The sequence below is a fragment of the Oncorhynchus tshawytscha genome, unplaced genomic scaffold (assembly GCF_018296145.1).
Source record: "Oncorhynchus tshawytscha isolate Ot180627B unplaced genomic scaffold, Otsh_v2.0 Un_contig_1213_pilon_pilon, whole genome shotgun sequence".
NCBI classification, from domain to species: domain Eukaryota; kingdom Metazoa; phylum Chordata; class Actinopteri; order Salmoniformes; family Salmonidae; genus Oncorhynchus; species Oncorhynchus tshawytscha.
The window spans coordinates 19,073-45,000 of record NW_024609725.1 but is presented as its reverse complement, the minus strand read 5'-3'; the positions used below and the strand labels follow the sequence as shown (position 1 = coordinate 45,000).

The following is a 25,928-nucleotide window of genomic DNA, read 5'->3' as shown; positions in this document are numbered from 1 at the left end:
GCCAGGCAGGCGGGGGTCGCCGGACCGACCTCTCCATCCTCCTCTTCTTCCTTTTCGGCGACTGCGAGACAGATGGCCAGGCTGTACCGGGTCCTCTTCCTCACCATGCTCCTCTTCCTCTCCTGCTGGGTCCCCTACTTTACCTGCCGCTTCCTGCGGGCGCTGGCTGCAGGGCGGCCTGACCGGGCGGGGCTCTACCGGGCGTCGTTCACAGGGGCGTACGTCTCTCTGTTCCTGGTGTACCTGAAGAGCTCCCTGAACCCTGTCCTCTACGTGTTCGCCGCCCGAGGCCTGGGGCGAACCGTCCGCGCCTCGCTCCCCTCCACCATCGAGAGAGTCTTCAACGATGACTATTCTGACTCCAGGAGTAGACGGACCCTAAGGAGGGAGGATTCACAGATCTAGTGCCCTAAAAAGCCCTGTTAGGGACCGTACATATGGGAGATTCACAGATCTAGTGCTCCACAGTCCTGTTAGGGACCTTGCAGTTTTACTAGCAGACTGTAGAGATCCATTGTGATTTCTGGCCAACATGAACTCAGACGTTACAGGCTTACTTCAGCCCTGTGTGGACTACATGGACTGCATTATTATAGCTATAGGCATTATCTTAGACTGGGTGACAGTCTTGCTTCAGCGCTGTCTGGACTACATTATTAGGACTATATTGCATTATCTTAGGCTGGGTGACAGGCTTGCTTCAGCCCTGTCTGGACTACATTATTAGGACTATATTGCATTATCTTAGGCTGGGTGACAGGCTTGCTTCAGCCCTGTCTGGACTACATTATTAGGACTATATTGCATTATCTTAGGCTGGGTGACAGGCTTGCTTCAGCCCTGTCTGGACTACATGCATTATCTTAGGCTCGGTGACAGGCTTGCTTCAGCCCTGCATGGACTACATTATCAGGACTATATTGCATTATCTTAGGCTGGGTGACAGGCTTGCTTCAGCCCTGCATGGACTACATGTATATATTATAACTATAGGCATTATCTTAGGCTTGCTTCAGCGCTATCTGGACTACATTATTAGGACTATATTGCATTATCTTAGGCTGGGTGACAGGCTTGCTTCAGCCCTGCATGGACTACATGTATATATTATAACTATAGGCATTATCTTAGGCTTGCTTCAGCGCTATCTGGACTACATTATTAGGACTATATTGCATTATCTTAGGCTGGGTGACAGGCTTGCTTCAGCGCTGTCTGGACTACATTATTAGGACTATATTGCATTATCTTAGGCTGGGTGACAGGCTTGCTTCAGCGCTGTCTGGACTACATTATTAGGACTATATTGCATTATCTTAGGCTGGGTGACAGGCTTGCTTCAGCCCAATGACGTCATCAGACCTGGGCTTTCGGGGATTTAGCCCCGATCTACACAGCATTACACACTGCAACGAACTCTCCAATCATGAGCCCTGTCCTGGCCTGCCTCTTCAGTGATGCCTAAAACCACCATTTCTGTGTACGGTGGCACTTTAGGAGGCCGGAGTCACAGTGGTTTCTCAAAGTCATTTTTGATTCGCCCAAAAAAAGCATGGAACATATGAGCCACGTTGGGCAGAACCAAGCACGACTTAGCGAGATCCTATTGGCTCGTTCTATTATCATCTGCATATTTCTGTTAGGGAACGCCTCCTCTGTGAAGTGCGCATGTGCAATAAATTAATTCGCCTTTACACTCCGAAAACAACGCGATTAAAAATAAAAGTTTTGCAAATGTTCAAGTCTACAAACCTTAGTCTACTTCGTTCATAAGATATTCTAGTTTTGGGAACATAAAACTTTATTGAAAATGTTGGCCAAAATCCATCTCGTTCCGTCTTCTCCCATTTGCCCTCCAGTGGGCTTCCTCTCAGTCCCACGGAAATATCTCATTGTTCTGTGGCCGAAAAAAAGGAGAAAGAGAACAAGAGCGAGGTCAGCTTTGTCAGCGTGTTATTAATATAGGCCACAATGATGATGTTATTCAGAGTTATTGACCTCACAGTAAACCAGATTCGAGTCATTTACAATTCAACATGTTGATTCAAAAGGTGCACTGACAGATAACGTTAAAACTAACTAACGTCAGGGAGTACCCAATCTAGCTATAACGTTAAAACTAACTAACGTCAGGGAGTACCCAATCTAGCTATAACGTTAAAACTAACTAACGTCAGGGAGTACCCAGTCTAGCTATAACGTTAAAACTAACGTCAGGGAGTACCCAGTCTAGCTATAACGTTAAAACTAACGTCAGGGAGTACCCAGTCTAGCTATAACGTTAAACTAACGTCAGGGAGTACCCAGTCTAGCTATAACGTTAAACTAACGTCAGGGAGTACCCAGTCTAGCTATAACGTTAAACTAACGTCAGGGAGTACCCAGTCTAGCTATAACGTTAAAACTAACGTCAGGGAGTACCCAGTCTAGCTATAACGTTAAACTAACGTCAGGGAGTACCCAGTCTAGCTATAACGTTAAACTAACGTCAGGGAGTACCCAGTCTAGCTATAACGTTAAACTAACGTCAGGAGTACCCAGTCTAGCTATAACGTTAAAACTAACGTCAGGGAGTACCCAGTCTAGCTATAACGTTAAAACTAACTAACGTCAGGGAGTACCCAGTCTAGCTATAACGTTAAAACTAACTAACGTCAGGGAGTACCCAGTCTAGCTATAACGTTAAAACTAACTAACGTCAGGGAGTACCCAGTCTAGCTATAACGTTAAAACTAACTAACGTCAGGGAGTACCCAGTCTAGCTATAACGTTAAAACTAACTAACGTCAGGGAGTACCCAGTCTAGCTATAACGTTAAAACTAACTAACGTCAGGGAGTACCCAGTCTAGCTATAACGTTAAAACTAACTAACGTCAGGGAGTACCCAGTCTAGCTATAACGTTAAAACTAACGTCAGGGAGTACCCAGTCTAGCTATAACGTTAAACTAACTAACGTCAGGGAGTACCCAGTCTAGCTATAACGTTAAAACTAACGTCAGGGAGTACCCAGTCTAGCTATAACGTTAAAACTAACTAACGTCAGGGAGTACCCAGTCTAGCTATAACGTTAAAACTAACGTCAGGGAGTACCCAGTCTAGCTATAACGTGAACGACGCTGGACCAATTGTAGGGACTCCCAATCACGGCCGGATGTGATACAGCCTGGAATCGAGCCGAGGACTGTAGTGACGACTCTTACACTGACATCAGTGCCTTAGACAACTCAAATCCAATCCAACTGCTGAAGCTCTGTTCACCACCCGACAAAAGTATAACTAACCAATTACTGTTTAATCAGGTACTGTAATGTTCTACATTACTGATAAAGATGACGTTAGCCACTTTTGGCAGCTTCAGCTCAATCAGCTTTCTGTTGAAAAAACAGTTTTTCCCCCAATTTATAGACGTTGGACATACGGAACTGAAGATGCAACTCAACAAACACGGTTGTTGTATTTGCAGCAGTAAGTGAATAGTTTGTGTTTACAATGATTTATCATCTCGCTACATGGTAGATGGGTTGGCTGCCAACGATGGGCGCTCCTCAGCCTGTTGTGGTTCTGGATGGCCAGACTGCTCGCAAGAGAGACACTGTCATGGGAGGAATCATACAGGGCTTATTTCAGCATGTTGCAGCTTGTTATTGATACCATGTTGTGTTTTGAGGTGTTTTGACTGATTTCATGTCAATGCAAATGTATTTAAAAAAAAAAAAATAACTTGTGTGATAACTTGCTCACCGTCAACTGTAATGATGTATTTGAAACAACAAGTGGTCATTGTGCAAATGTTGTTTTGGTTTTTTCTTTCAATAAACATCGGGGACGAAATATAGTTTCCACGTTAATTAACAATCTAAGACATCTGTTTTGGTTGCACGCATTTTGTTGCGAAAGCGACAGCAGGAGAACACCGGTTATTGAGGTAAATGAAGGAGAAGACAGTTGAATGTTAAATTGGGTTTAAGATGGGAGTGAACTGCTAATATCATTAAGGAACAGAAATGATCTCAGATTTAAACATGATTTAGTTTATATTCTGTGTGTGTGTCTGTTCAGAATACTCCATATCTCTGCTGTGTTCTGTACTATAGGAGATACAGGAAAGCAGAACATAGAGAGAAGGGGAGGCCCACACAAAGACAAACACGACATATTCCTATCAAGACAGAAAGTAGTCCTTGCTAAACATGACTTCTCAAAACAAATATGCCGCGACTGCCACATCCTGTGTGTATAAACAGCGGTGAGCGATCTATCTTAAAGATATAAACACTCATGGGAAAGAGTGAAGTCATAGGTTTGCACCTACAGTTTAATGTCTGATCTTTATGGATGGGCTAACATCCTAGAATTGTTTAATATAACTCACAAACATTGTGAATATTTAGTTGGGGGGAAAAGGACGGTATGCTGGTATGTACAGGGGTGTGTTGGAGGGAGTATTTGTTTCTGTGTAACTAGTTTGGTAGAAATAACGTCCTGTAACTAATTGACCTTGGAATCTGATTTATTACCACAAATATGATAAAAGCGTGATTTAAGGGTGTTGGGTGCCTGCGTCTGTACATATTATCCCCCCATTAGTTAGCAGTAATGTGCATATTATCCCCCCATTAGTTAGCAGTAATGTGCCCCCATTAGTTAGCAGTAATGTGCATATTATCCCCCATTAGTTAGCAGTAATGTACCCCCCCATTGTTAGCAGTAATGTGCCCCCCATTAGCTAGCAGTAATGTACATATTATCCCCCATCAGTTAGCAGTAATGTGCATATTATCCCCCATTAGTTAGCAGTAATGTACATATTATCCCCCATTAGTTAGCAGTAATGTGCATATTATCCCCCATTAGTTAGCAGTAATGTGCATATTATCCCCCCATTAGTTAGCAGTAATGTGCATATTATCCCCCATTAGTTAGCAGTAATGTGCCCCCCATTAGTTAGCAGTAATGTACATATTATCCCCCATTAGTTAGCAGTAATGTGCATATTATCCCCCATTAGTTAGCAGTAATGTGCCCCCCCATATCCCCCATTAGTTAGCAGTAATGTACATATTATCCCCCATTAGTTAGCAGTAATGTGCCCCCCCATTATTATCCCCCCCCATTAGTTAGCAGTAATGTACATATTATCCCCCATTAGTTAGCAGTAATGTACATATTATCCCCCATTAGTTAGCAGTAATGTGCATATTATCCCCCATTAGTTAGCAGTAATGTACATATTATCCCCCATTAGTTAGCAGTAATGTGCATATTATCCCCCATTAGTTAGCAGTAATGTGTGCCCCCATTAGTTAGCAGTAATGTATCCCCCCATTAGTTAGCAGTAATGTACATATTATCCCCCATTAGTTAGCAGTAATGTGCATATTATCCCCCATTAGTTAGCAGTAATGTGCCCCCACCCCATTAGTTAGCAGTAATGTGCATATTATCCCCCCATTAGTTAACAGTAATGTGATCAACATCATGAGGATTTTATTTTATTGCCAATCAAATATTTTCTGGACTAGAGGCATTATTTTAGGGCTGAAGTAATCCCACCTGGACTAGAGGCATTATTTTAGGGTTGAAGTAATCCTGTCACCCAGCCTGTCTGGACTAGAGGCATTATTTTAGGGCTGAAGTAATCCCACCTGGACTAGAGGCATTATTTTAGGGCTGAAGTAAACCTGTCACCCAGCCTGTCTGGACTAAAGGCATTATCAGAACTATATTCATCATAGGAACTCATCAAAACAGTCCAAAACACTTCTACAGGTTTTTAATTATCATCTACAGCTAAAAGACAAAACACTTAGGAAAAAAATAAATACATACAGATATGAACAAATGGGGCTCCTCCCAATACAGAATACAATGTTAACTATGTAGCAGTTAAAGTCAGGTGGTCCGTGCAAAGCCCATGCTAGAGCCATATAACAAATGGCTTATACATAGTCATAGATAGATATATATATATATATATATATATATATATAGCTAATACAGTCCTGCTATTGTCCAACCAGGCTGGATGGAGTCCTGCTATTGTCCAACCAGGCTGGATGGAGTCCTGCTATTGTCCAACCAGGCTGGATGGAGTCCTGCTATTGTCCAACCAGGCTGGATGGAATCCTGCTATTGTCCAACCAGGCTGGATGGAGTCCTGCTATTGTCCAACCAGGCTGGATGGAATCCTGCTATTGTCCAACCAGGCTGGATGGAATCCTGCTATTGTCCAACCAGGCTGGATGGAATCCTGCTATTGTCCAACCAGGCTGGATGGAATCCTGCTATTGTCCAACCAGGCTGGATGGAGTCCTGCTATTGTCCAACCAGGCTGGATGGAGTCCTGCTATTGGCCAACCAGGCTGGATGGAGTCCTGCTATTGGCTGACAGCTGTAGGTGGAGTCCTGCTATTGGCTGACAGCTGTAGGTGGAGTGATCAGGCGGTCAGCGTGTCTGTAGGCTCGTTCCAGTAGGGTCTGGGCATCCTGGACCGGCCCTGATGTCTGGAGGGTCTTGGCTAGGCGACGGGCCGTGGTGACGGAGTGTCTGCTATGAACCAGACACACCATCTGCTCCTAGAAGGGGAGAGGGACAGTTAGGAAGCACTATTTCATCTTACGTTGCTCAGAAGTTGCCAAACTTTTTCTCCTTCAAGATTTTACAGGGGTTTTTTGGTACTTTTTTTTGGACCCCTTCTTTCCTCCCCCATTTCATTCCAATTGGTAGTTAGTCTCCCCCCATCACGGCAACGTACGGACTCAGGAGAGGTGAAGGTTGAGAGCCATGCGTCCTCCGAAACACGACCCTGCCAAACCGCACTGCTTCTTGACACACTGCTCGCTTAACCCGGAAGCCAGCCGGAGGAAACAACTGGTGAGACGAGTCAGCATGCACTGCGCCCGGCCCGCCACAAGGAGTCGCTAGAGCGCGAAGGGACAAGGACATCCCAGGCCGGTCAAACCCTCCCCTAACCCGGACGACGCTGGGCCAATTGTGAGCTGTCTCGTATGTCTCCCGGTCACGGCCGGCTGCGACACAGCCCGGGATCGAACTCGGGGCTGTAGTGACGCCTCTAGCACTGCAATGCTGCGCTACCCAGAAGGCCAAGATTGTATTTTTTCAATTATGTACACTACCGTTCAAAAGTTTGGGGTCACTTAGAAAAGTCCTTGTTTTTGAAAAAAAATAATTCAAACTAAAAAATATATTCAATTAAAACTGACAGCTTCATTAAATAGTACCCGCAAAACACCAGTCTCAACATCAACAGTGAAGAGGAGACTCCGGGATGCTGGCCTTCTAGGCAGAGTTCCTCTGTCCAGTCTCAACGTCAACAGTGAAGAGGAGACTCCGGGATGCTGGCCTTCTAGGCAGAGTTCCTCTGTCCAGTCTCAATGTCAACAGTGAAGAGGAGACTCCGGGATGCTGGCCTTCTAGGCAGAGTTCCTCTGTCCAGTCTCAACGTCAACAGTGAAGAGGAGACTCCGGGATGCTGGCCTTCTAGGCAGAGTTCCTCTGTCCAGTCTCAATGTCAACAGTGAAGAGGAGACTCCGGGATGCTGGCCTTCTAGGCAGAGTTCCTCTGTCCAGTGTGTGTTCTTTTGCCCATCTTAATCTTTTCTTTTTATTGGCCAGTCTGAGATACGGCTTTTTCTTTGCATCTCTGCCTAGAAGGCCAGAATCCCGGAGTCGCCTCTTCACTGTTGACTTTGAGACTGGTGTTTTGCGGGTACTATTTAATGAAGTTGTCAGTTGAGGACTTGTGAGGCGTCTGTTTCTCAAACTAGATACACTAATGTACTTGTCCTCTTGCTCAGTTGTGCACCGGGGCCTCCCACTCCTCTTTCTATTCTGGTTAGAGCCAGTTTGTGCTGTTCTGTGAAGGGAGTAGTATAGAGCGCTGTACGAGATCATCAGTCTCTTGGCAATTTCTCGCATGGAATAGCCTTCATTTCTCAGAACAAGAATAGATTGATGAGTTACAGAAGAAAGTTCTTTGTTTCTGGCCATTTTGAGCCTGTAATCGAACCCACACATGCTGATGCTCCAGATACTCAACTAGTCTAAAGGCAGCCAGTGTTATTGCTTCTTTAAAATCAGCACAACAGTTTTCAACTGTGCTAACATAATTGCAAAAGGGTTTTCTGAAGATCAACTTGGATTAGCTAACACAACATGCCATTGGAACACAGGAGTGTTGGTTGCTGATAATGGACCTCTGTACGCCTATGTAGATATTCCATTAAAAAAATCAGCTGTTTCCAGCCACAATAGTCATGTACAACATTAACAATGTCTACACTGTATTTCTGATCAACTTGATGTTATTTTAATGGAGGGGAAAAGTGCTTTTCTTTCAAAAACAAGGCCATTTCTAAGTGATCCCAAACTTTAGAACGGTCGTGTTTCTGTCACAGACCTCCAGGTTATTCTGAGAGCTCTTAAATGGAAAACAATCTTCCCTGAAAGAGTAAGCAGAAAGTCGTGTCACTTCCTCTTCGACAGAACTCAGATCACAGCTGCAATAAAACCACAGCTATGAAAACCTGAGGCTTCACGAGGACTGTTCATGGTCACCAAAATGCATGGAAACCTTGTGTGTGTGTGTGTGTGTGTGTGTGTGTGTGTTATAGCTTGCTTGCTGACCTGTAAAGGTCTGTCTTTGCGCTGAGGTACAGGGGGGAGACGCAGGACTCCTTGTTCTGACAACTGGAGGATCTGAAACAACATGGAGAAGGAGAGTAGGGGGGAGAAGAGGGGGAGAAGAGAAAGGAGGAGGGGGAGGAGAAGGAGAAGAGGGTAAGAAGAAGAAGAGGGGGAGAAGGAGACATAAACAGAAGGCTGAAATGACCTTTGACCAGGGCCTGTTCCCTATATAGTGTATTAGACCAGGGCCTGTTCCCTACATAGTGTATTAGACCAGGGCCTGTTCCCTACATAGTGTATTAGACCAGGGCCTGTTCCCTACATAGTGTATTAGACCAGGGCCTGTTCCCTACATAGTGTATTAGACCAGGGCCTGTTCCCTACATAGTGTATTAGACCAGGGCCTGTTCCCTACATAGTGTATTAGACCAGGGCCTGTTCCCTACATAGTGTATTAGCCTTTGACCAGAGCTTTTGGGCCCTGGGGAAAATATTGCAGTATCAATGAAAGAACCAACAATGAATGTCACAATGACCAGAGGCCGATGCTCAGACCAGATACCCAAATATGGGCTTAGTTCCTATTTTCTAGTCCTTCTATTACAAAACCAATTGTAGCCTTCTGAGAAGCGTGGCGGGAGGCATACGGAACGGCCCGGCCGTGGGAAAGGCCTACGGAACGGCCCGGCCGTGGGAAAGGCCTACGGAACGGCCCGGCCGTGGGAAAGGCCTACGGAACGGCCCGGCCGTGGGAAAGGCCTACGGAACGGCCCGGCCGTGGGAAAGGCCTACGGAACGGCCCGGCCGTGGGAAAGGCCTACGGAACGGCCCGGCCGTGGGAAAGGCCTACGGAACGGCCCGGCCGTGGGAAAGGCCTACGGAACGGCCCGGCCGTGGGAAAGGCCTACGGAACGGAACGGCCGTGGGAAAGGCCTACGGAACGGAACGGCCTACGGAACGGCCCGGCCGTGGGAAAGGCCTACGGAACGGCCCGGCCGTGGGAAAGGCCTACGGAACGGCCCGGCCGTGGGAAAGGCCTACGGAACGGCCCGGCCGTGGGAAAGGCCTACGGAACGACCCGGCTGTGGGAAAGGCCTACGGAACGACCCGGCTGTGGGAAAGGCCTACGGAACGACCCGGCTGTGGGAAAGGCCTACGGAACGACCCGGCTGTGGGAAAGGCCTACGGAACGACCCGGCTGTGGGAAAGGCCTACAGAACGACCCGGCTGTGGGAAAGGCCTACAGAACGACCCGGCTGTGGGAAAGGCCTACAGAACGACCCGGCTGTGGGAAAGGCCTACAGAACGACCCGGCTGTGGGAAAGGCCTACAGAACGACCCGGCTGTGGGAAAGGCCTACAGAACGACCCGGCTGTGGGAAAGGCCTACAGAACGACCCGGCTGTGGGAAAGGCCTACAGAACGACCCGGCTGTGGGAAAGGCCTACAGAACGACCCGGCTGTGGGAAAGGCCTACAGAACGACCCGGCTGTGGGAAAGGCCTACAGAACGACCCGGCTGTGGGAAAGGCCTACAGAACGACCCGGCTGTGGGAAAGGCCTACAGAACGACCCGGCTGTGGGAAAGGCCTACAGAACGACCCGGCTGTGGGAAAGGCCTACAGAACGACCCGGCTGTGGGAAAGGCCTACAGAACGACCCGGCTGTGGGAAAGGCCTACAGAACGACCCGGCTGTGGGAAAGGCCTACAGAACGACCCGGCTGTGGGAAAGGCCTACAGAACGACCCGGCTGTGGGAAAGGCCTACAGAACGACCCGGCTGTGGAAAGGCCTACAGAACGACCCGGCTGTGGGAAAGGCCTACAGAACGACCCGGCTGTGGGAAAGGCCTACAGAACGACCCGGCCGTGGGAAAGGCCTACAGAACGACCCGGCTGTGGGAAAGGCCTACAGAACGACCCGGCTGTGGGAAAGGCCTACAGAACGACCTATGAGATATTTGAAGTAGTATTTGTGCCCAGGTCTGGCTTACCTGTTGGTTACTCTCCTCCTGCTGCTCCAGTTGTTGTCTGAGGTTAAAACACTGGTGCTCCAGGGAGTCTCTCTCCTTCTCTAGCTGTTCTAGAGAGCCCACCACAGCACCCAGCTCCGCCTGGACACACAGTAGCAACATCAGACGAGACCACCACACACACACTCCTTCTCTAGCTGTTCTAGAGAGCCCACCACAGCACCCAGCTCCGCCTGGACACACAGTAGCAACATCAGACGAGACCACCACACACACACTCCTTCTCTAGCTGTTCTAGAGAGCCCACCACAGCACCCAGCTCCGCCTGGACACACAGTAGCAACATCAGACGAGAACCACCACACACACACTCCCCTTCCAGTGTCTCACCACCAGCTTGTTGAGGATCTTCTTGCCAACGGCTGACTTCCTCGTCTCTTCCTGGTGTTGACGAGAAGAATGACTCATAATTTCCTGTTTCTGAATTGGGACTGACAGTTGAGCCAGTTTAGACAGGAACCTGGAACCAGAATGCAGTCGATGTGGTTAGCCAAGAAAGACAGTAGGCTCAACACATATACATACACAGAGCATTCAGACCCCTTCCCCTTTTCCACATGTTGTTACGTTACAGCCTTAATCTACACACATCCCATAATGATAAAGCAAAAACAGTTTATTTTTTAGAAAAAACAAATCCCTTATTTACATAAGTATTCAGACCCTTTGCTATGAGACTCCAAATTGAGCTCAGGTGCATCCTGTTTCCATTGATCATCCTTGAGATGTTTCTACAACTTGATTGGAGTCCAACTGTGGTAAATTCAATTGATTGGACATGATTTGGAAAGGCACACACCTGTCTATATAAGGTCCCACAGTTGACAGTGCATGTCAGAGCAAAAACCAAGCCATGAGGTCGAAGGAATTGTCCGTAGAGCTCCGAGGCAGGATTATGTCAAAGCACAGATCTGGGGAAAGGTATCAAAAAAGTCTGAATGTCCTTGAGTGGCTCAGCCAGAGCCCGGACTTGAACCCCATCGAACATCTCTGGAGAGACCTAAAAATAGCTGTGCAGCGACGGTTAGGGCCAGTTTGCTCTGTTCTGTGAAGGGAGTAGTACACAGCGTTGTAGGAGATCTTCAGTTTCTTGGCAATTTCTCACATGGAAAAGTCTTCATTTCTCAGAACAAGAATAGACTGACGAGTTTCAGAAGAAAGTTATTTGTTTCTGGCCATTTTGAGCCTGTAATCGAATCCACAAATGCTGATGCTCCAGATACTCAACTCGTCTAAAGGCAGCCAGTGTTATTGCTTCTTTAAAATCAGCACAACAGTTTTCAACTGTGCTAACATAATTGCAAAAGGGTTTTCTAATGATGAATTAGCCTTTTAAAATTATTAACTTGGATTAGCTAACACAACGTGCCACTGGAACACAGGAGTAGCTAACACAACGTGCCACTGGAACACAGGAGTAGCTAACACAACGTGCCACTGGAACACAGGAGTAGCTAACACAACGTGCCACTGGAACACAGGAGTAGCTAACACAACGTGCCACTGGAACACAGGAGTAGCTAACACAACGTGCCACTGGAACACAGGAGTAGCTAACACAACGTGCCACTGGAACACAGGAGTAGCTAACACAACGTGCCACTGGAACACAGGAGTAGCTAACACAACGTGCCACTGGAACACAGGAGTAGCTAACACAACGTGCCACTGGAACACAGGAGTAGCTAACACAACGTGCCACTGGAACACAGGAGTAGCTAACACAACGTGCCACTGGAACACAGGACGCTAACACAACGTGCCACTGGAACACAGGAGTAGCTAACACAACGTGCCACTGGAACACAGGAGTAGCTAACACAACGTGCCACTGGAACACAGGAGTAGCTAACACAACGTGCCACTGGAACACAGGAGTAGCTAACACAACGTGCCACTGGAACACAGGAGTAGCTAACACAACGTGCCACTGGAACACAGGAGTAGCTAACACAACGTGCCCATTGGAACACAGGAGTAGCTAACACAACGTGCCACTGGAACACAGGAGTAGCTAACACAACGTGCCACTGGAACACAGGAGTAGCTAACACAACGTGCCACTGGAACACAGGAGTAGCTAACACAACGTGCCACTGGAACACAGGAGTGATGGTTGCTAATAATGGGCCTCTGTACACCTATGTAGATATTCATTTTTTTCAGTTTCCAGCTACAATCGTAATTTACAAAATGAACAATGGCTACACTGTATTTCTGATCAATTTGATATTATTTTAATGGACAAAAAAAATGTTTATTTTTTTTCAAAAACGAGGACATTTCTAAGTGACCCCAAACTTTAGAACGGTCGTGTTTCTGTCAGACCTCCAGGTGTATATTATGCATTTAACATTTATTCAACTAGTCAGTTAAGAACAAACCCTTATTTACAATGACGGCCTCCGAACAACTGGTCTAGGAACAGTGGGTTATCTGGTAGTGGGTTATCTGGTCTAGTGGGTTAACGGGTCTAGGAACAGTGGGTTATCTGGTCTAGTGGGTTAACTGGTCTAGGAACAGTGGGTTAACTGGTCTAGGAACAGTGGGTTATCTGGTCTAGTGGGTTAACTGGTCTAGGAACAGTGGGTTAGCTGGTCTAGTGGGTTAACTGGTCTAGGAACAGTGGGTTAGCTGGTCTAGGAACAGTGGGTTAACTGGTCTAGGAACAGTGGGTTAACTGGTCTAGGAACAGTGGGTTAACTGGTCTAGGAACAGTGGGTTAACTGGTCTAGGAACAGTGGGTTAACTGGTCTAGGAACAGTGGGTTAACTGGTCTAGTGGGTTAACTGGTCTAGGAACAGTGGGTTAACTGGTCTAGGAACAGTGGGTTAACTGGTCTAGTGGGTTAACTGGTCTAGTGGGTTAACTGGTCTAGGAACAGTGGGTTAACTGGTCTAGGAACAGTGGGTTAACTGGTCTAGGAACAGTGGGTTAACTGGTCTAGTAACAGTGGGTTAACTGGTCTAGGAACAGTGGGTTAACTGGTCTAGGAACAGTGGGTTAACTGGTCTGGTGGGTTAACTGGTCTAGTGGTTAACTGGTATAGTGGGTTAACTGGTCTAGGAACAGTGGGTTAACTGGTCTAGGAACAGTGGGTTAACTGGTCTAGGAACAGTGGGTTAACTGGTCTAGTGGGTTAACTGGTCTAGGAACAGTGGGTTAACTGGTCTAGTGGGTTAACTGGTCTAGGAACAGTGGGTTAACTGGTCTAGGAACAGTGGGTTAACTGGTCTAGGAACAGTGGGTTAACTGGTCTAGGAACAGTGGGTTAACTGGTCTAGGAACAGTGGGTTAACTGGTCTAGGAACAGTGGGTTAACTGGTCTAGGAACAGTGGGTTAACTGGTCTAGGAACAGTGGGTTAACTGGTCTAGGAACAGTGGGTTAACTGGTATAGTGGGTTAACTGGTCTAGGAACAGTGGGTTAACTGGTCTAGGAACAGTGGGTTAACTGGTCTAGGAACAGTGGGTTAACTGGTCTAGGAACAGTGGGTTAACTGGTCTAGGAACAGTGGGTTAACTGGTCTAGTGGGTTAACTGGTCTAGGAACAGTGGGTTAACTGGTCTAGGAACAGTGGGTTAACTGGTCTAGGAACAGTGGGTTAACTGGTCTAGGAACAGTGGGTTAACTGGTCTAGGAACAGTGGGTTAACTGGTCTAGGAACAGTGGGTTAACTGGTCTAGGAACAGTGGGTTAACTGGTCTAGGAACAGTGGGTTAACTGGTCTAGGAACAGTGGGTTAACTGGTCTAGGAACAGTGGGTTAACTGGTCTAGGAACAGTGGGTTAACTGGTCTAGGAACAGTGGGTTAACTGGTCTAGGAACAGTGGGTTAACTGGTCTAGGAACAGTGGGTTAACTGGTCTAGGAACAGTGGGTTAACTGGTCTAGGAACAGTGGGTTAACTGGTCTAGGAACAGTGGGTTAACTGGTCTAGGAACTGGGTTAACTGGTCTAACAGTGGGTTAACTGGTCTAGGAACAGTGGGTTAACTGGTCTAGGAACAGTGGGTTAACTGGTCTAGGAACAGTGGGTTAACTGGTCTAGGAACAGTGGGTTAACTGGTCTAGTGGGTTAACTGGTCTAGGAACAGTGGGTTAACTGGTCTAGGAACAGTGGGTTAACTGGTCTAGGAACAGTGGGTTAACTGGTCTAGGAACAGTGGGTTAACTGGTCTAGGAACAGTGGGTTAACTGGTCTAGGAACAGTGGGTTAACTGGTCTAGGAACAGTGGGTTAACTGGTCTAGGAACAGTGGGTTAACTGGTCTAGGAACAGTGGGTTAACTGGTCTAGGAACAGTGGGTTAACTGGTCTAGGAACAGTGGGTTAACTGGTCTAGGAACAGTGGGTTAACTGGTCTAGGAACAGTGGGTTAACTGGTCTAGGAACAGTGGGTTAACTGGTCTAGGAACAGTGGGTTAACTGGTCTAGGAACAGTGGGTTAACTGGTCTAGGAACTGTCTAGGAACAGGGGTTAACTGGTCTAGGAACAGTGGGTTAACTGGTCTAGGAACAGTGGGTTAACTGGTCTAGGAACAGTGGGTTAACTGGCTAGGAACAGTGGGTTAACTGGTTAACAGTGGGTTAACTGGTCTAGGAACAGTGGGTTAACTGGTCTAGGAACAGTGGGTTAACTGGTCTAGTGGGTTAACAGTGGGGTTAACTGGTCTAGGAACAGTGGGTTAACTGGTCTAGGAACAGTGGGTTAACTGGTCTAGGAACAGTGGGTTAACTGGTCTAGGAACAGTGGGTTAACTGGTCTAGGAACAGTGGGTTAACTGGTCTAGGAACAGTGGGTTAACTGGTCTAGGAACAGTGGGTTAACTGGTCTAGGAACAGTGGGTTAACTGGTCTAGGAACAGTGGGTTAACTGGTCTAGGAACAGTGGGTTAACTGGTCTAGGAACAGTGGGTTAACTGGTCTAGGAACAGTGGGTTAACTGGTCTAGGAACAGTGGGTTAACTGGTCTAGGAACAGTGGGTTAACTGGTCTAGGAACAGTGGGTTAACTGGTCTAGGAACAGTGGGTTAACTGGTCTAGGAACAGTGGGTTAACTGGTCTAGGAACAGGGGTTAACTGGTCTAGGAACAGTGGGTTAACTGGTCTAGGAACAGTGGGTTAACTGGTCTAGGAACAGTGGGTTAACTGGTCTAGAACAGTGGGTTAACTGGTCTAGGAACAGTGGGTTAACTGGTCTAGGAACAGTGGGTTAACTGGTCTAGGAACAGTGGGTTAACTGGTCTAGGAACAGTGGGTTAACTGGTCTAGGAACAGTGGGTTAACTGGTCTAGGAACAGTGGGTTAACTGGTCTAGGAACAGTGGGTTAACTGGTCTAGGAACAGTGGGTTAACTGGTCTAGGAACAGTGGGTTAACTGGTCTAGGAACAGTGGGTTAACTGGTCTAGGAACAGTGGGTTAACTGGTCTAGGAACAGTGGGTTAACTGGTCTAGGAACAGTGGGTTAACTGGTCTAGGAACAGTGGGTTAACTGGTCTAGAACAGTGGGTTAACTGGTCTAGGAACAGTGGGTTAACTGGTCTAGGAACAGTGGGTTAACTGGTCTAGGAACAGTGGGTTAACTGGTCTAGGAACAGTGGGTTAACTGGTCTAGGAACAGTGGGTTAACTGGTCTAGGAACAGTGGGTTAACTGGTCTAGGAACAGTGGGTTAACTGGTCTAGGAACAGTGGGTTAACTGGTCTAGGAACAGTGGGTTAACTGGTCTAGGAACAGTGGGTTAACTGGTCTAGTGGGTTAACTGGTCTAGGAACAGTGGGTTAACTGGTCTAGGAACAGTGGGTTAACTGGTCTAGGAACAGTGGGTTAACTGGTCTAGGAACAGTGGGTTAACTGGTCTAGGAACAGTGGGTTAACTGGTCTAGGAACAGTGGGTTAACTGGTCTAGGAACAGTGGGTTAACTGGTCTAGGAACAGTGGGTTAACTGGTCTAGGAACAGTGGGTTAACTGGTCTAGGAACAGTGGGTTAACTGGTCTAGGAACAGTGGGTTAACTGGTCTAGGAACAGTGGGTTAACTGGTCTAGGAACAGTGGGTTAACTGGTCTAGGAACAGTGGGTTAACTGGTCTAGGAACAGTGGGTTAACTGGTCTAGGAACAGTGGGTTAACTGGTCTAGGAACAGTGGGTTAACTGGTCTAGGAACAGTGGGTTAACTGGTCTAGGAACAGTGGGTTAACTGGTCTAGGAACAGTGGGTTAACTGGTCTAGGAACAGTGGGTTAACTGGTCTAGAACAGTGGGTTAACTGGTCTAGGAACAGTGGGTTAACTGGTCTAGTGGGTTAACTGGTCTAGGAACAGTGGGTTAACTGGTCTAGTGGGTTAACTGGTCTAGGAACAGTGGGTTAACTGGTCTAGGAACAGTGGGTTAACTGGTCTAGTGGGTTAACTGGTCTAGGAACAGTGGGTTAACTGGTCTAGTGGGTTATCTGGTCTAGGAACAGTGGGTTAACTGGTCTAGTGGGTTAACTTCCTGTTCAGAGGAACAGTGGGTTAACTGGCCTAGGAACAGTGGGTTAACTGGCCTAGGAACAGTGGGTTAACTGGCCTAGGACCAGTGGGTTAACTGGCCTAGGACCAGTGGGTTAACTGGCCTAGGACCAGTGGGTTAACTGGCCTAGGAACAGTGGGTTAACTGGCCTAGGAACAGTGGGTTAACTGGCCTAGGAACAGTGGGTTAACTGGCCTAGGAACAGTGGGTTAACTGGTCTAGTGGGTTAACTGGTCTAGGAACAGTGGGTTAACTGGTCTAGGAACAGGGTTAACTGGTCTAGGAACAGTGGGTTAACTGGTCTAGGAACAGTGGGTTAACTGGTCTAGGAACAGTGGGTTAACTGGTCTAGTGGGTTAACTGGTCTAGGAACAGTGGGTTAACTGGTCTAGTGGGTTAACTGGTCTAGTGGGTTAACTGGTCTAGGAACAGTGGGTTAACTGGTCTAGGAACAGTGGGTTAACTGGTCTAGGAACAGTGGGTTAACTGGTCTAGGAACAGTGGGTTAACTGGTCTAGTGGGTTAACTGGTCTAGTGGGTTAACTGGTCTAGGAACAGTGGGTTAACTGGTCTAGGAACAGTGGGTTAACTGGTCTAGGAACAGTGGGTTAACTGGTCTAGGAACAGTGGGTTAACTGGTCTAGGAACAGTGGGTTAACTGGTCTAGGAACAGTGGGTTAACTGGTCTAGGAACAGTGGGTTAACTGGTCTAGGAACAGTGGGTACTGGTCTAGTGGGTTAACTGGTCTAGGAACAGTGGGTTAACTGGTCTAGGAACAGTGGGTTAACTGGTCTAGGAACAGTGGGTTAACTGGTCTAGGAACAGTGGGTTAACTGGTCTAGTGGGGGTAACTGGTCTAGGAACAGTGGGTTAACTGGTCTAGGAACAGTGGGTTAACTGGTCTAGGAACAGTGGGTTAACTGGTCTAGGAACAGTGGGTTAACTGGTCTAGGAACAGTGGGTTAACTGGTCTAGGAACAGGGGTTAACTGGTCTAGGAACAGTGGGTTAACTGGTCTAGTGGGGTTAACTGGTCTAGGAACAGTGGGTTAACTGGTCTAGGAACAGTGGGTTAACTGGTCTAGGAACAGGGGTTAACTGGTCTAGGAACAGTGGGTTAACTGGTCTAGGAACAGTGGGTTAACTGGTCTAGGAACAGTGGGTTAACTGGTCTAGGAACAGTGGGTTAACTGGTCTAGGAACAGTGGGTTAACTGCTCTAGGAACAGTGGGTTAACTGGTCTAGGAACAGTGGGTTAACTGGTCTAGGAACAGTGGGTTAACTGGTCTAGTGGGTTAACTGGTCTAGTGGGTTAACTGGTCTAGGAACAGTGGGTTAACTGGTCTAGTAACAGTGGGTTAACTGGTCTAGGAACAGTGGGTTAACTGGTCTAGGACCAGTGGGTTAACTGGTCTAGGACCAGTGGGTTAACTGGTCTAGGACCAGTGGGTTAACTGGTCTAGGAACAGTGGGTTAACTGGTCTAGGAACAGAGGGTTAACTGGTCTAGGACCAGTGGGTTAACTGGTCTAGGAACAGGGGTTAACTGGTCTAGGAACAGTGGGTTAACTGGTCTAGGAACAGTGGGTTAACTGGTCTAGGAACAGTGGGTTAACTGGTCTAGGAACAGTGGGTTAACTGGTCTAGGAACAGTGGGTTAACTGGTCTGGTCTAGGAACAGTGGGTTAACTGGTCTAGGAACAGTGGGTTAACTGGTCTAGGGGTTAACTGTGGGTTTAACTGGTCTAGGAACAGTGGGTTAACTGGTCTAACTGGTCTAGGAACAGTGGGTTAACTGGTCTAGGAACAGTGGGTTAACTGGTCTAGGAACAGTGGGTTAACTGGTCTAGGAACAGTGGGTTAACTGGTCTAGGAACAGTGGGTTAACTGGTCTAGGAACAGTGGGTTAACTGGTCTAGGAACAGTGGGTTAACTGGTCTAGGAACAGTGGGTTAACTGGTCTAGGAACAGTGGGTTAACTGGTCTAGGAACAGTGGGTTAACTGGTCTAGGAACAGTGGGTTAACTGGTCTAGGAACAGTGGGTTAACTGGTCTAGGAACAGTGGGTTAACTGGTCTAGGAACAGTGGGTTAACTGGTCTAGGAACAGTGGGTTAACTGGTCTAGGAACAGTGGGTTAACTGGTCTAGGAACAGTGGGTTAACTGGTCTAGGAACAGTGGGTTAACTGGTCTAGGAACAGTGGGTTAACTGGTCTAGGAACAGTGGGTTAACTGGTCTAGGAACAGTGGGTTAACTGGCCTAGGAACAGTGGGTTAACTGGTCTAGGAACAGTGGGTTAACTGGTCTAGGAACAGTGGGTTAACTGGTCTAGGAACAGTGGGTTAACTGGTCTAGGAACAGTGGGTTAACTGGTCTAGGAACAGTGGGTTAACTGGTCTAGGAACAGTGGGTTAACTGGTCTAGTGGGTTAACTGGTCTAGGAACAGTGGGTTAACTGGTCTAGGAACAGTGGGTTAACTGGTCTAGGAACAGTGGGTTAACTGGTCTAGTGGGTTAACTGGTCTAGGAACAGTGGGTTAACTGGTCTAGGAACAGTGGGTTAACTGGTCTAGGAACAGTGGGTTAACTGGTCTAGGAACAGTGGGTTAACTGGTCTAGGAACAGTGGGTTAACTGGTCTAGGAACAGTGGGTTAACTGGTCTAGGAACAGTGGGTTAACTGGTCTAGGAACAGTGGGTTAACTGGTCTAGGGTTAACTGGTGGGTTAACTGGTCTAGTGGGTTAACTGGCCTAGGAACAGTGGGTTAACTGGTCTAGGAACAGTGGGTTAACTGGTCTAGTTCAGGGGTTAACTGGCCTAGGAACAGTGGGTTAACTGGCCTAGGAACAGTGGGTTAACTGGCCTAGGAACAGTGGGTTAACTGGTCTAGGAACAGTGGGTTAACTGGTCTAGGAACAGTGGGTTAACTGGTCTAGTGGGTTAACTGGTCTAGGAACAGTGGGTTAACTGGTCTAGTGGGTTAACTGGTCTAGGAACAGTGGGTTAACTGGTCTGTTCAGGGGAACAGTGGGTTAACTGGCCTAGGAACAGTGGGTTAACTGGCCTAGGAACAGTGGGTTAACTGGTTCAGGGGAACAGTGGGTTAACTGGCCTAGGAACAGTGGGTTAACTGGCCTAGGAACAGTGGGTTAACTGGTCTAGTGGGTTAACTGGTCTAGGAACAGTGGGTTAACTGGTCTAGTGGGTTAACTGGTCTAGGAACAGTGGGTTAACTGGTCTAGGAACAGTGGGTTAACTGCCTGTTCAGGGGAACAGTGGGTTAACTGGCCTAGGAACAGTGGGTTAACTGGTCTAGTGGGTTAACTGGTCTAGGAACAGTGGGTTAACTGGTCTAGTGGGTTATCTGGCCTAGGAACAGTGGGTTAACTGGCCTAGGAACAGTGGGTTAACTGGCCTAGGAACAGTGGGTTAACTGGCCTAGGAACAGTGGGTTAACTGGCCTAGGAACAGTGGGTTAACTGGCCTAGGAACAGTGGGTTAACTGGCCTAGGAACAGTGGGTTAACTGGCCTAGGAACAGTGGGTTAACTGGCCTAGGAACAGTGGGTTAACTGGCCTAGGAACAGTGGGTTAACTGGCCTAGGAACAGTGGGTTAACTGGCCTAGGAACAGTGGGTTAACTGGCCTAGGAACAGTGGGTTAACTGGCCTAGGAACAGTGGGTTAACTGGCCTAGGAACAGTGGGTTAACTGCCTGTTCAGGGGGTTAACTGGCCTAGGAACAGTGGGTTAACTGCCTGTTCAGGGGTTAACTGGCCTAGGAACAGTGGGTTAACTGGCCTGGGACCAGTGGGTTAACTGGCCTAGGACCAGTGGGTTAACTGGCCTAGGAACAGTGGGTTAACTGGCCTAGGAACAGTGGGTTAACTGGCCTAGGAACAGTGGGTTAACTGGCCTAGGAACAGTGGGTTAACTGGCCTAGGAACAGTGGGTTAACTGCCTGCCTGTCAGGGGCAGAACGACAGATTTGTACCTTGTCAGCTCGAGGAACCGATCCAGCAACCTCTCGGTTACTGGCCCAACCCTCTAACCACTAGGCTACCTGCCACCCCATCTGCCACGCTGATCCTCAACAGGGAGGAAGTCATAGACCTGGCCGTGTGGTGCCAGGACAACAACCTCTCAATGTGAGCAAGACAAAGGAGCTGATCGTGGACTGCGGAAAAAGAGGGCTGAACAGAGGGCCCCCCCCATTAACATCGACGGGGCTGAACAGAGGGCCCCCCATTAACATCGACGGGGCTGAACAGAGGGCCCCCATTAACATCGACGGGGCTGAACAGAGGGCCCCCCCATTAACATCGACGGGGCTGAACAGAGGGCCCCATTAACATCGACGGGGCTGAACAGAGGGCCCCCCCCATTAACATCGACGGGGCTGAACAGAGGGCCCCCCCATTAACATCGACGGGGCTGAACAGAGGCCCCCCCCATTAACATCGACGGGGCTGAACAGAGGCCCCCCCATTAACATCGACGGGGCTGAACAGAGGGCCCCCCATTAACATCGACGGGGCTGAACAGAGGGCCCCCATTAACATCGACGGGGCTGAACAGAGGGCCCCCATTAACATCGACGGGGCTGAACAGAGGGCCCCCCCCATTAACATCGACGGGGCTGAACAGAGGGCCCCCCCCATTAACATCGACGGGGCTGAACAGAGGGCCCCCCCATTAACATCGACGGGGCTGAACAGAGGGCCCCCATTAACATCGACGGGGCTGAACAGAGGCCCCCATTAACATCGACGGGGCTGAACAGAGGGCCCCCCATTAACATCGACGGGGCTGAACAGAGGGCCCCCCCATTAACATCGACGGGGCTGAACAGAGGGCCCCCATTAACATCGACGGGGCTGAACAGAGGGCCCCCCCCATTAACATCGACGGGGCTGAACAGAGGCCCCCATTAACATCGACGGGGCTGAACAGAGGGCCCCCCCCATTAACATCGACGGGGCTGAACAGAGGCCCCCCCATTAACATCGACGGGGCTGAACAGAGGCCCCCCCATTAACATCGACGGGGCTGAACAGAGGCCCCCCCATTAACATCGACGGGGCTGAACAGAGGGCCCCCCCCCATTAACATCGACGGGGCTGAACAGAGGGCCCCCTGTTGTATTCAGCTTTTCACAGTAAGGTCTACTATACCTGTTGTATTCAGCTTTTCACAGTAAGGTCTACTATACCTGTTGTATTCAGCTTTTCACAGTAAGGTCGACACCTGTTGTATTCGGCGCATGTGACAAATAAAACGATTTGTTCAGAGAAGACTGTTGCTGCACAGAAACCACTACTAAAGGACACAGATAAGAAGAGACTTGCTTGAAACACGAGCAATGGACACAAGACCGATGGAAATCTGTCCTTTGGTCTGATGAGTCCAAATTAGACATTTTTGGTTCCAACCGTTCGTGTCTTTGAGAGACGCAGAATAGGTGAACGGATGATCTCCGCATGTGTGGTTCCCACCGTGAAGCATGGAGGAGGTGGTGTGGTGTGGGGGTGCTTTGTTGGTGACACTGTCAGTGGTTTATTTAGAATTCAAGGCACATTTAACCAGCATGGCTACCACAGCATTCTGCTGTGATACATCAACCCATCTGGTTTGCACTTAGTGGGACTATCATTGGTTTTTCAACAGGACAATGACCCAACACACCTCCGGGCTGTGTAAGGGATATTTGACCAAGAAGGAGAGTGATGGAGTGCTGCATCAAATGACCTGGCCTCCACAATCACATGACCTCAACCCAACTGAGATGGTTTGGGATGAGTTGAACCTCAGAGTGAAGGAAAAGCAGTCAACAAGTGCTCAGCATATGTGGGAACTCCTTCAAGACTGTTGGAAAAGCATTCCAGGTGAAGCTGGTTGAGAGAATGCAAAGATTGTCCAAAGCTGTCATCAAGGCAAAGGGTGGCTACTTTGAAGAATCTCAAATATAAAATATATTTAGATTTGTTTAATACTTTGTTGGTTACTACATGACTCCATATGTGTTATTTCATAGTTTTGAGGTCTTCACTATTATTCTACCATGTAGAAAATAGTAAAAATAAAATCAAGAAAAACCCTGGAATGTGGAGTGTTCTGTTCTCTCACCTGTTTTTCACAATGTTCAGATGTTTCTGCGATTCCTCTTTGTTAGTCCGTCTTCCGGCCAGAACAGACCTGAGGGAGCGAGAAAAGGAGAGAAGGAAGGACGGAGGGAGAAACAGAGCGAGGGTTACACATAAATCAGTTAGTAACAACAACCCAGTGAAACCTTAAACCAGGGCTATTCAAGCGTCAGTTCACCGATGGGCCAGTGGCCATTACAGCGCCTCGGTTTTCCTACAGACGAACAGTGGCTGAGATTCACAGTCGACTTCCTGGGTGTTACTCACAGTATAGACCGGCCCAGTCAAGAACCATGATGGAGGACGTTACAGTATAGACCGGCCCAGTCGAAACCATAATGAAGGATGTTACTCACAGTATAGACAGTCCCAGTATGTTGTCTAGAGCCGTAATGGAGGACTTGGTCAGCGGTTTCCACTTCTCCTGACCTTTCAGCTTCCTGGGACTTGCAACTGTGCCACCTTTCTTCTTCTTCTGTGGTTTTGGCTGAGGGATCTGGCTGCTGGTTCCTGGCTGGGGCTCCTCCTGAAGAGGGTACAATGCAGACAGAATGAGGTGATGAAAACAAAAAAGGAGAACCGTATCCTCTCAGAGGTTTAATTCTTCAGAACTTTCTCACCTGAGATACTCTCCGTTGACGTGTCTTTATACCGGGCTTATTTGGCTTCTCGCCTGTCTTCTTGCCTTTAGGTGCCTTGGAGGAGGCGCGTTCCGATCCCCGGACAGGCTTCATAATTTTAACTAGGAAAAAGAGACAGACAAGCTAATCAAGGCATACACGGGGAAAGTGGGGGAAAAAAATAACATAGCCGCTAAATATATAATGATATACAATCTGAAAGCTAACTAACATGAGCACCTCCTAGACGAAACACGGATGTAGTTTGTTTTGTCGACAACAGCTAGTGAAATACCTTTTAAAATTATTTTTTTTTAAACATTTTATACACAAGGCGATTTAGTAGAACAGTTTAGAGGTGCAATTTCTCGTTGCAGTTAAGGTCCAATGTCGGAGAACAACAATAGTTAAAACACTTCAAACAAACGTTTGTAACTTGACTTACCAGTCTCGCGGTAAATTTCTTTCAAACATTTGTTTGTAATCATTGCGCATGCGTTATGAGCGGCGAGCAGGCCACTCCAGGCGGCCATGATGGAAAGGGCAATGAGGGCACTCCTCATAGAGGATGATAGGGGCCTCTAGTGGCCAAAAAGGACGTATTAGGCAGCGTTCTTCTCCTTAGCACAATTTACAAGTATGGCTCTCTCTGGCCTCTCCATGTTTCCCCAGCCACCATCACTCCCAATCCAAACCCCCTGCAACTGCTTTCTTAATTCAATGCACGTCTTCAAGAGGAAGTGAGGTCCAGGTGCATTCCACTCCTCAGTGGGCAGCACCATTGAGGGCTTTCACCATTTAAAATGTATTAAACTGGGTGGGACTTTCAACTTCATTGGCTGATCCCTCCTGGTGACCCTTTTGGAGTCGTGTCCAACTGGGTCATCAGGAGGGGACAGCCAATCGTGAAGAAAAACATGGACTACTTCAAAAGGAAGAATGCCTCAATGGCACAGCCCATGGTGTCACAACATATATATCTATTGTCACAGGTGCAGTGAAATGTGTTGTTTTACAGGGTCAGACATAGTAGTATGATAGGTGTTGTTTTACAGGGTCAGTCATAGTAGTATGATAGGTGTTGTTTTACAGGGTCAGACATAGTAGTATGATAGGTGTTGTTTTACAGGGTCAGTCATAGTAGTATGATAGGTGTTGTTTTACAGGGTCAGTCATAGTAGTATGATAGGTGTTGTTTTACAGGGTCAGTCATAGTAGTATGATAGGTGTTGTTTTACAGGGTCAGTCATAGTAGTATGATAGGTGTTGTTTTACAGGGTCAGTCATAGTAGTATATCTCTCTAGTCACCCCCAAAACCAATTCTTTCTTTGGCCACCTCTCCTTCCAGTTCTCTGCTGCCAATGACTGGAACGAACTACAAAAATCTCTGAAACTGGAAACACTTATCTCCCTCACTAGCTTTAAGCACCAACTGTCAGAGCAGCTCACAGATTACTGCACCTGTACATAGCCCACCTATAATTTAGCCCAAACCTCTTTCCCTACTGTATTTAATTAATTTATTTATTTTGCTCCTTTGCACCCCATTATTTTTATCTCTACTTTGCACATTCTTCCATTGCAAAACTACCATTCCAGTGTTTTACTTGCTATATCGTATTTACTTTGCCACCATGGCCTTTTTTGCCTTTACCTCCCTTCTCACCTCATTTGCTCACATTGTATATAGACTTGTTTATACTGTATTATTGACTGTATGTTTGTTTTACTCCATGTGTAACTCTGTGTCGTTGTATCTGTCGAACTGCTTTGCTTTATCTTGGCCAGGTCGCAGTTGTAAATGAGAGCTTGTTCTCAACTTGCCTACCTGGTTAAATAAAGGTGAAAAAAATAATAATAATTGTTGTCTAACAACATCACATGACCAGGTGGATCACATGGGGTCAAATGTTTTGGTTGGAGAGATCGGCACATAATGACCTTTAAACAACGTTGGTCATCAAATGTCAATCTG

The 25,928-nt window shown here is 47.6% G+C and overlaps 2 protein-coding genes across 6 annotated transcripts in view; one reads left to right on the top strand and one right to left on the bottom strand.

Annotated features, from left to right (window-relative positions):
- The window catches only part of LOC112239400 (C5a anaphylatoxin chemotactic receptor 1), a 10,223-nt gene extending 6,373 nt beyond the window's left edge, over positions 1–3,850 (top strand). The window contains exon 3 of the mRNA XM_042317285.1: positions 1–3,850. This exon is cut by the window's left edge and continues 567 nt beyond it. Within this exon, the coding sequence (XP_042173219.1) occupies positions 1–405 (405 nt within the window). The 3' untranslated portion in view covers positions 406–3,850.
- Positions 3,851–5,760: 1,910 nt separating this feature from the next.
- On the bottom strand, positions 5,761–24,734 carry LOC112239402 (centromere protein Q). Of its 5 annotated transcripts, XM_042317291.1 has the most exons (9): positions 24,398–24,734; positions 23,953–24,074; positions 23,689–23,858; positions 23,316–23,384; positions 11,010–11,139; positions 10,641–10,760; positions 8,650–8,721; positions 6,408–6,578; positions 5,761–6,345 (listed from the first exon to the last, which is right to left on the bottom strand). In XM_042317291.1, the coding sequence occupies exons 1-8, from the start codon at positions 24,513–24,515 to the stop codon at positions 6,411–6,413; spliced, it is 969 nt and encodes a 322-aa protein (XP_042173225.1). In that variant the 5' UTR covers positions 24,516–24,734; the 3' UTR covers positions 5,761–6,345; positions 6,408–6,410. The 5 variants fall into 5 exon arrangements, with proteins under 5 accessions (XP_042173225.1, XP_042173224.1, XP_042173226.1 ...); XM_042317290.1 differs by having other exon boundaries at positions 5,761–6,578; positions 24,398–24,733; XM_042317292.1 differs by lacking the exon at positions 24,398–24,734 and adding an exon at positions 24,248–24,390 and having other exon boundaries at positions 5,761–6,578.
- Between the last annotated feature and the right edge of the window lie 1,194 nt (positions 24,735–25,928).

Excerpts from the sequence above, each read along its gene's own strand:
- LOC112239402 (XM_042317291.1), bottom strand. The coding sequence starts at position 24,515 with ATGAGGAGTGCCCTCATTGCCCTTTCCATCATGGCCGCCTGGAGTGGC. Across the intron at positions 24,075-24,397 it reads AGAAATTTACCGCGAGACTG|TTAAAATTATGAAGCCTGTC; the intron begins GTAAGTCAAGTT and ends TCTTTTTCCTAG. Across the intron at positions 8,722-10,640 it reads AGGAGGAGAGTAACCAACAG|ATCCTCCAGTTGTCAGAACA; the intron begins GTAAGCCAGACC and ends ATGTTGTTTCAG.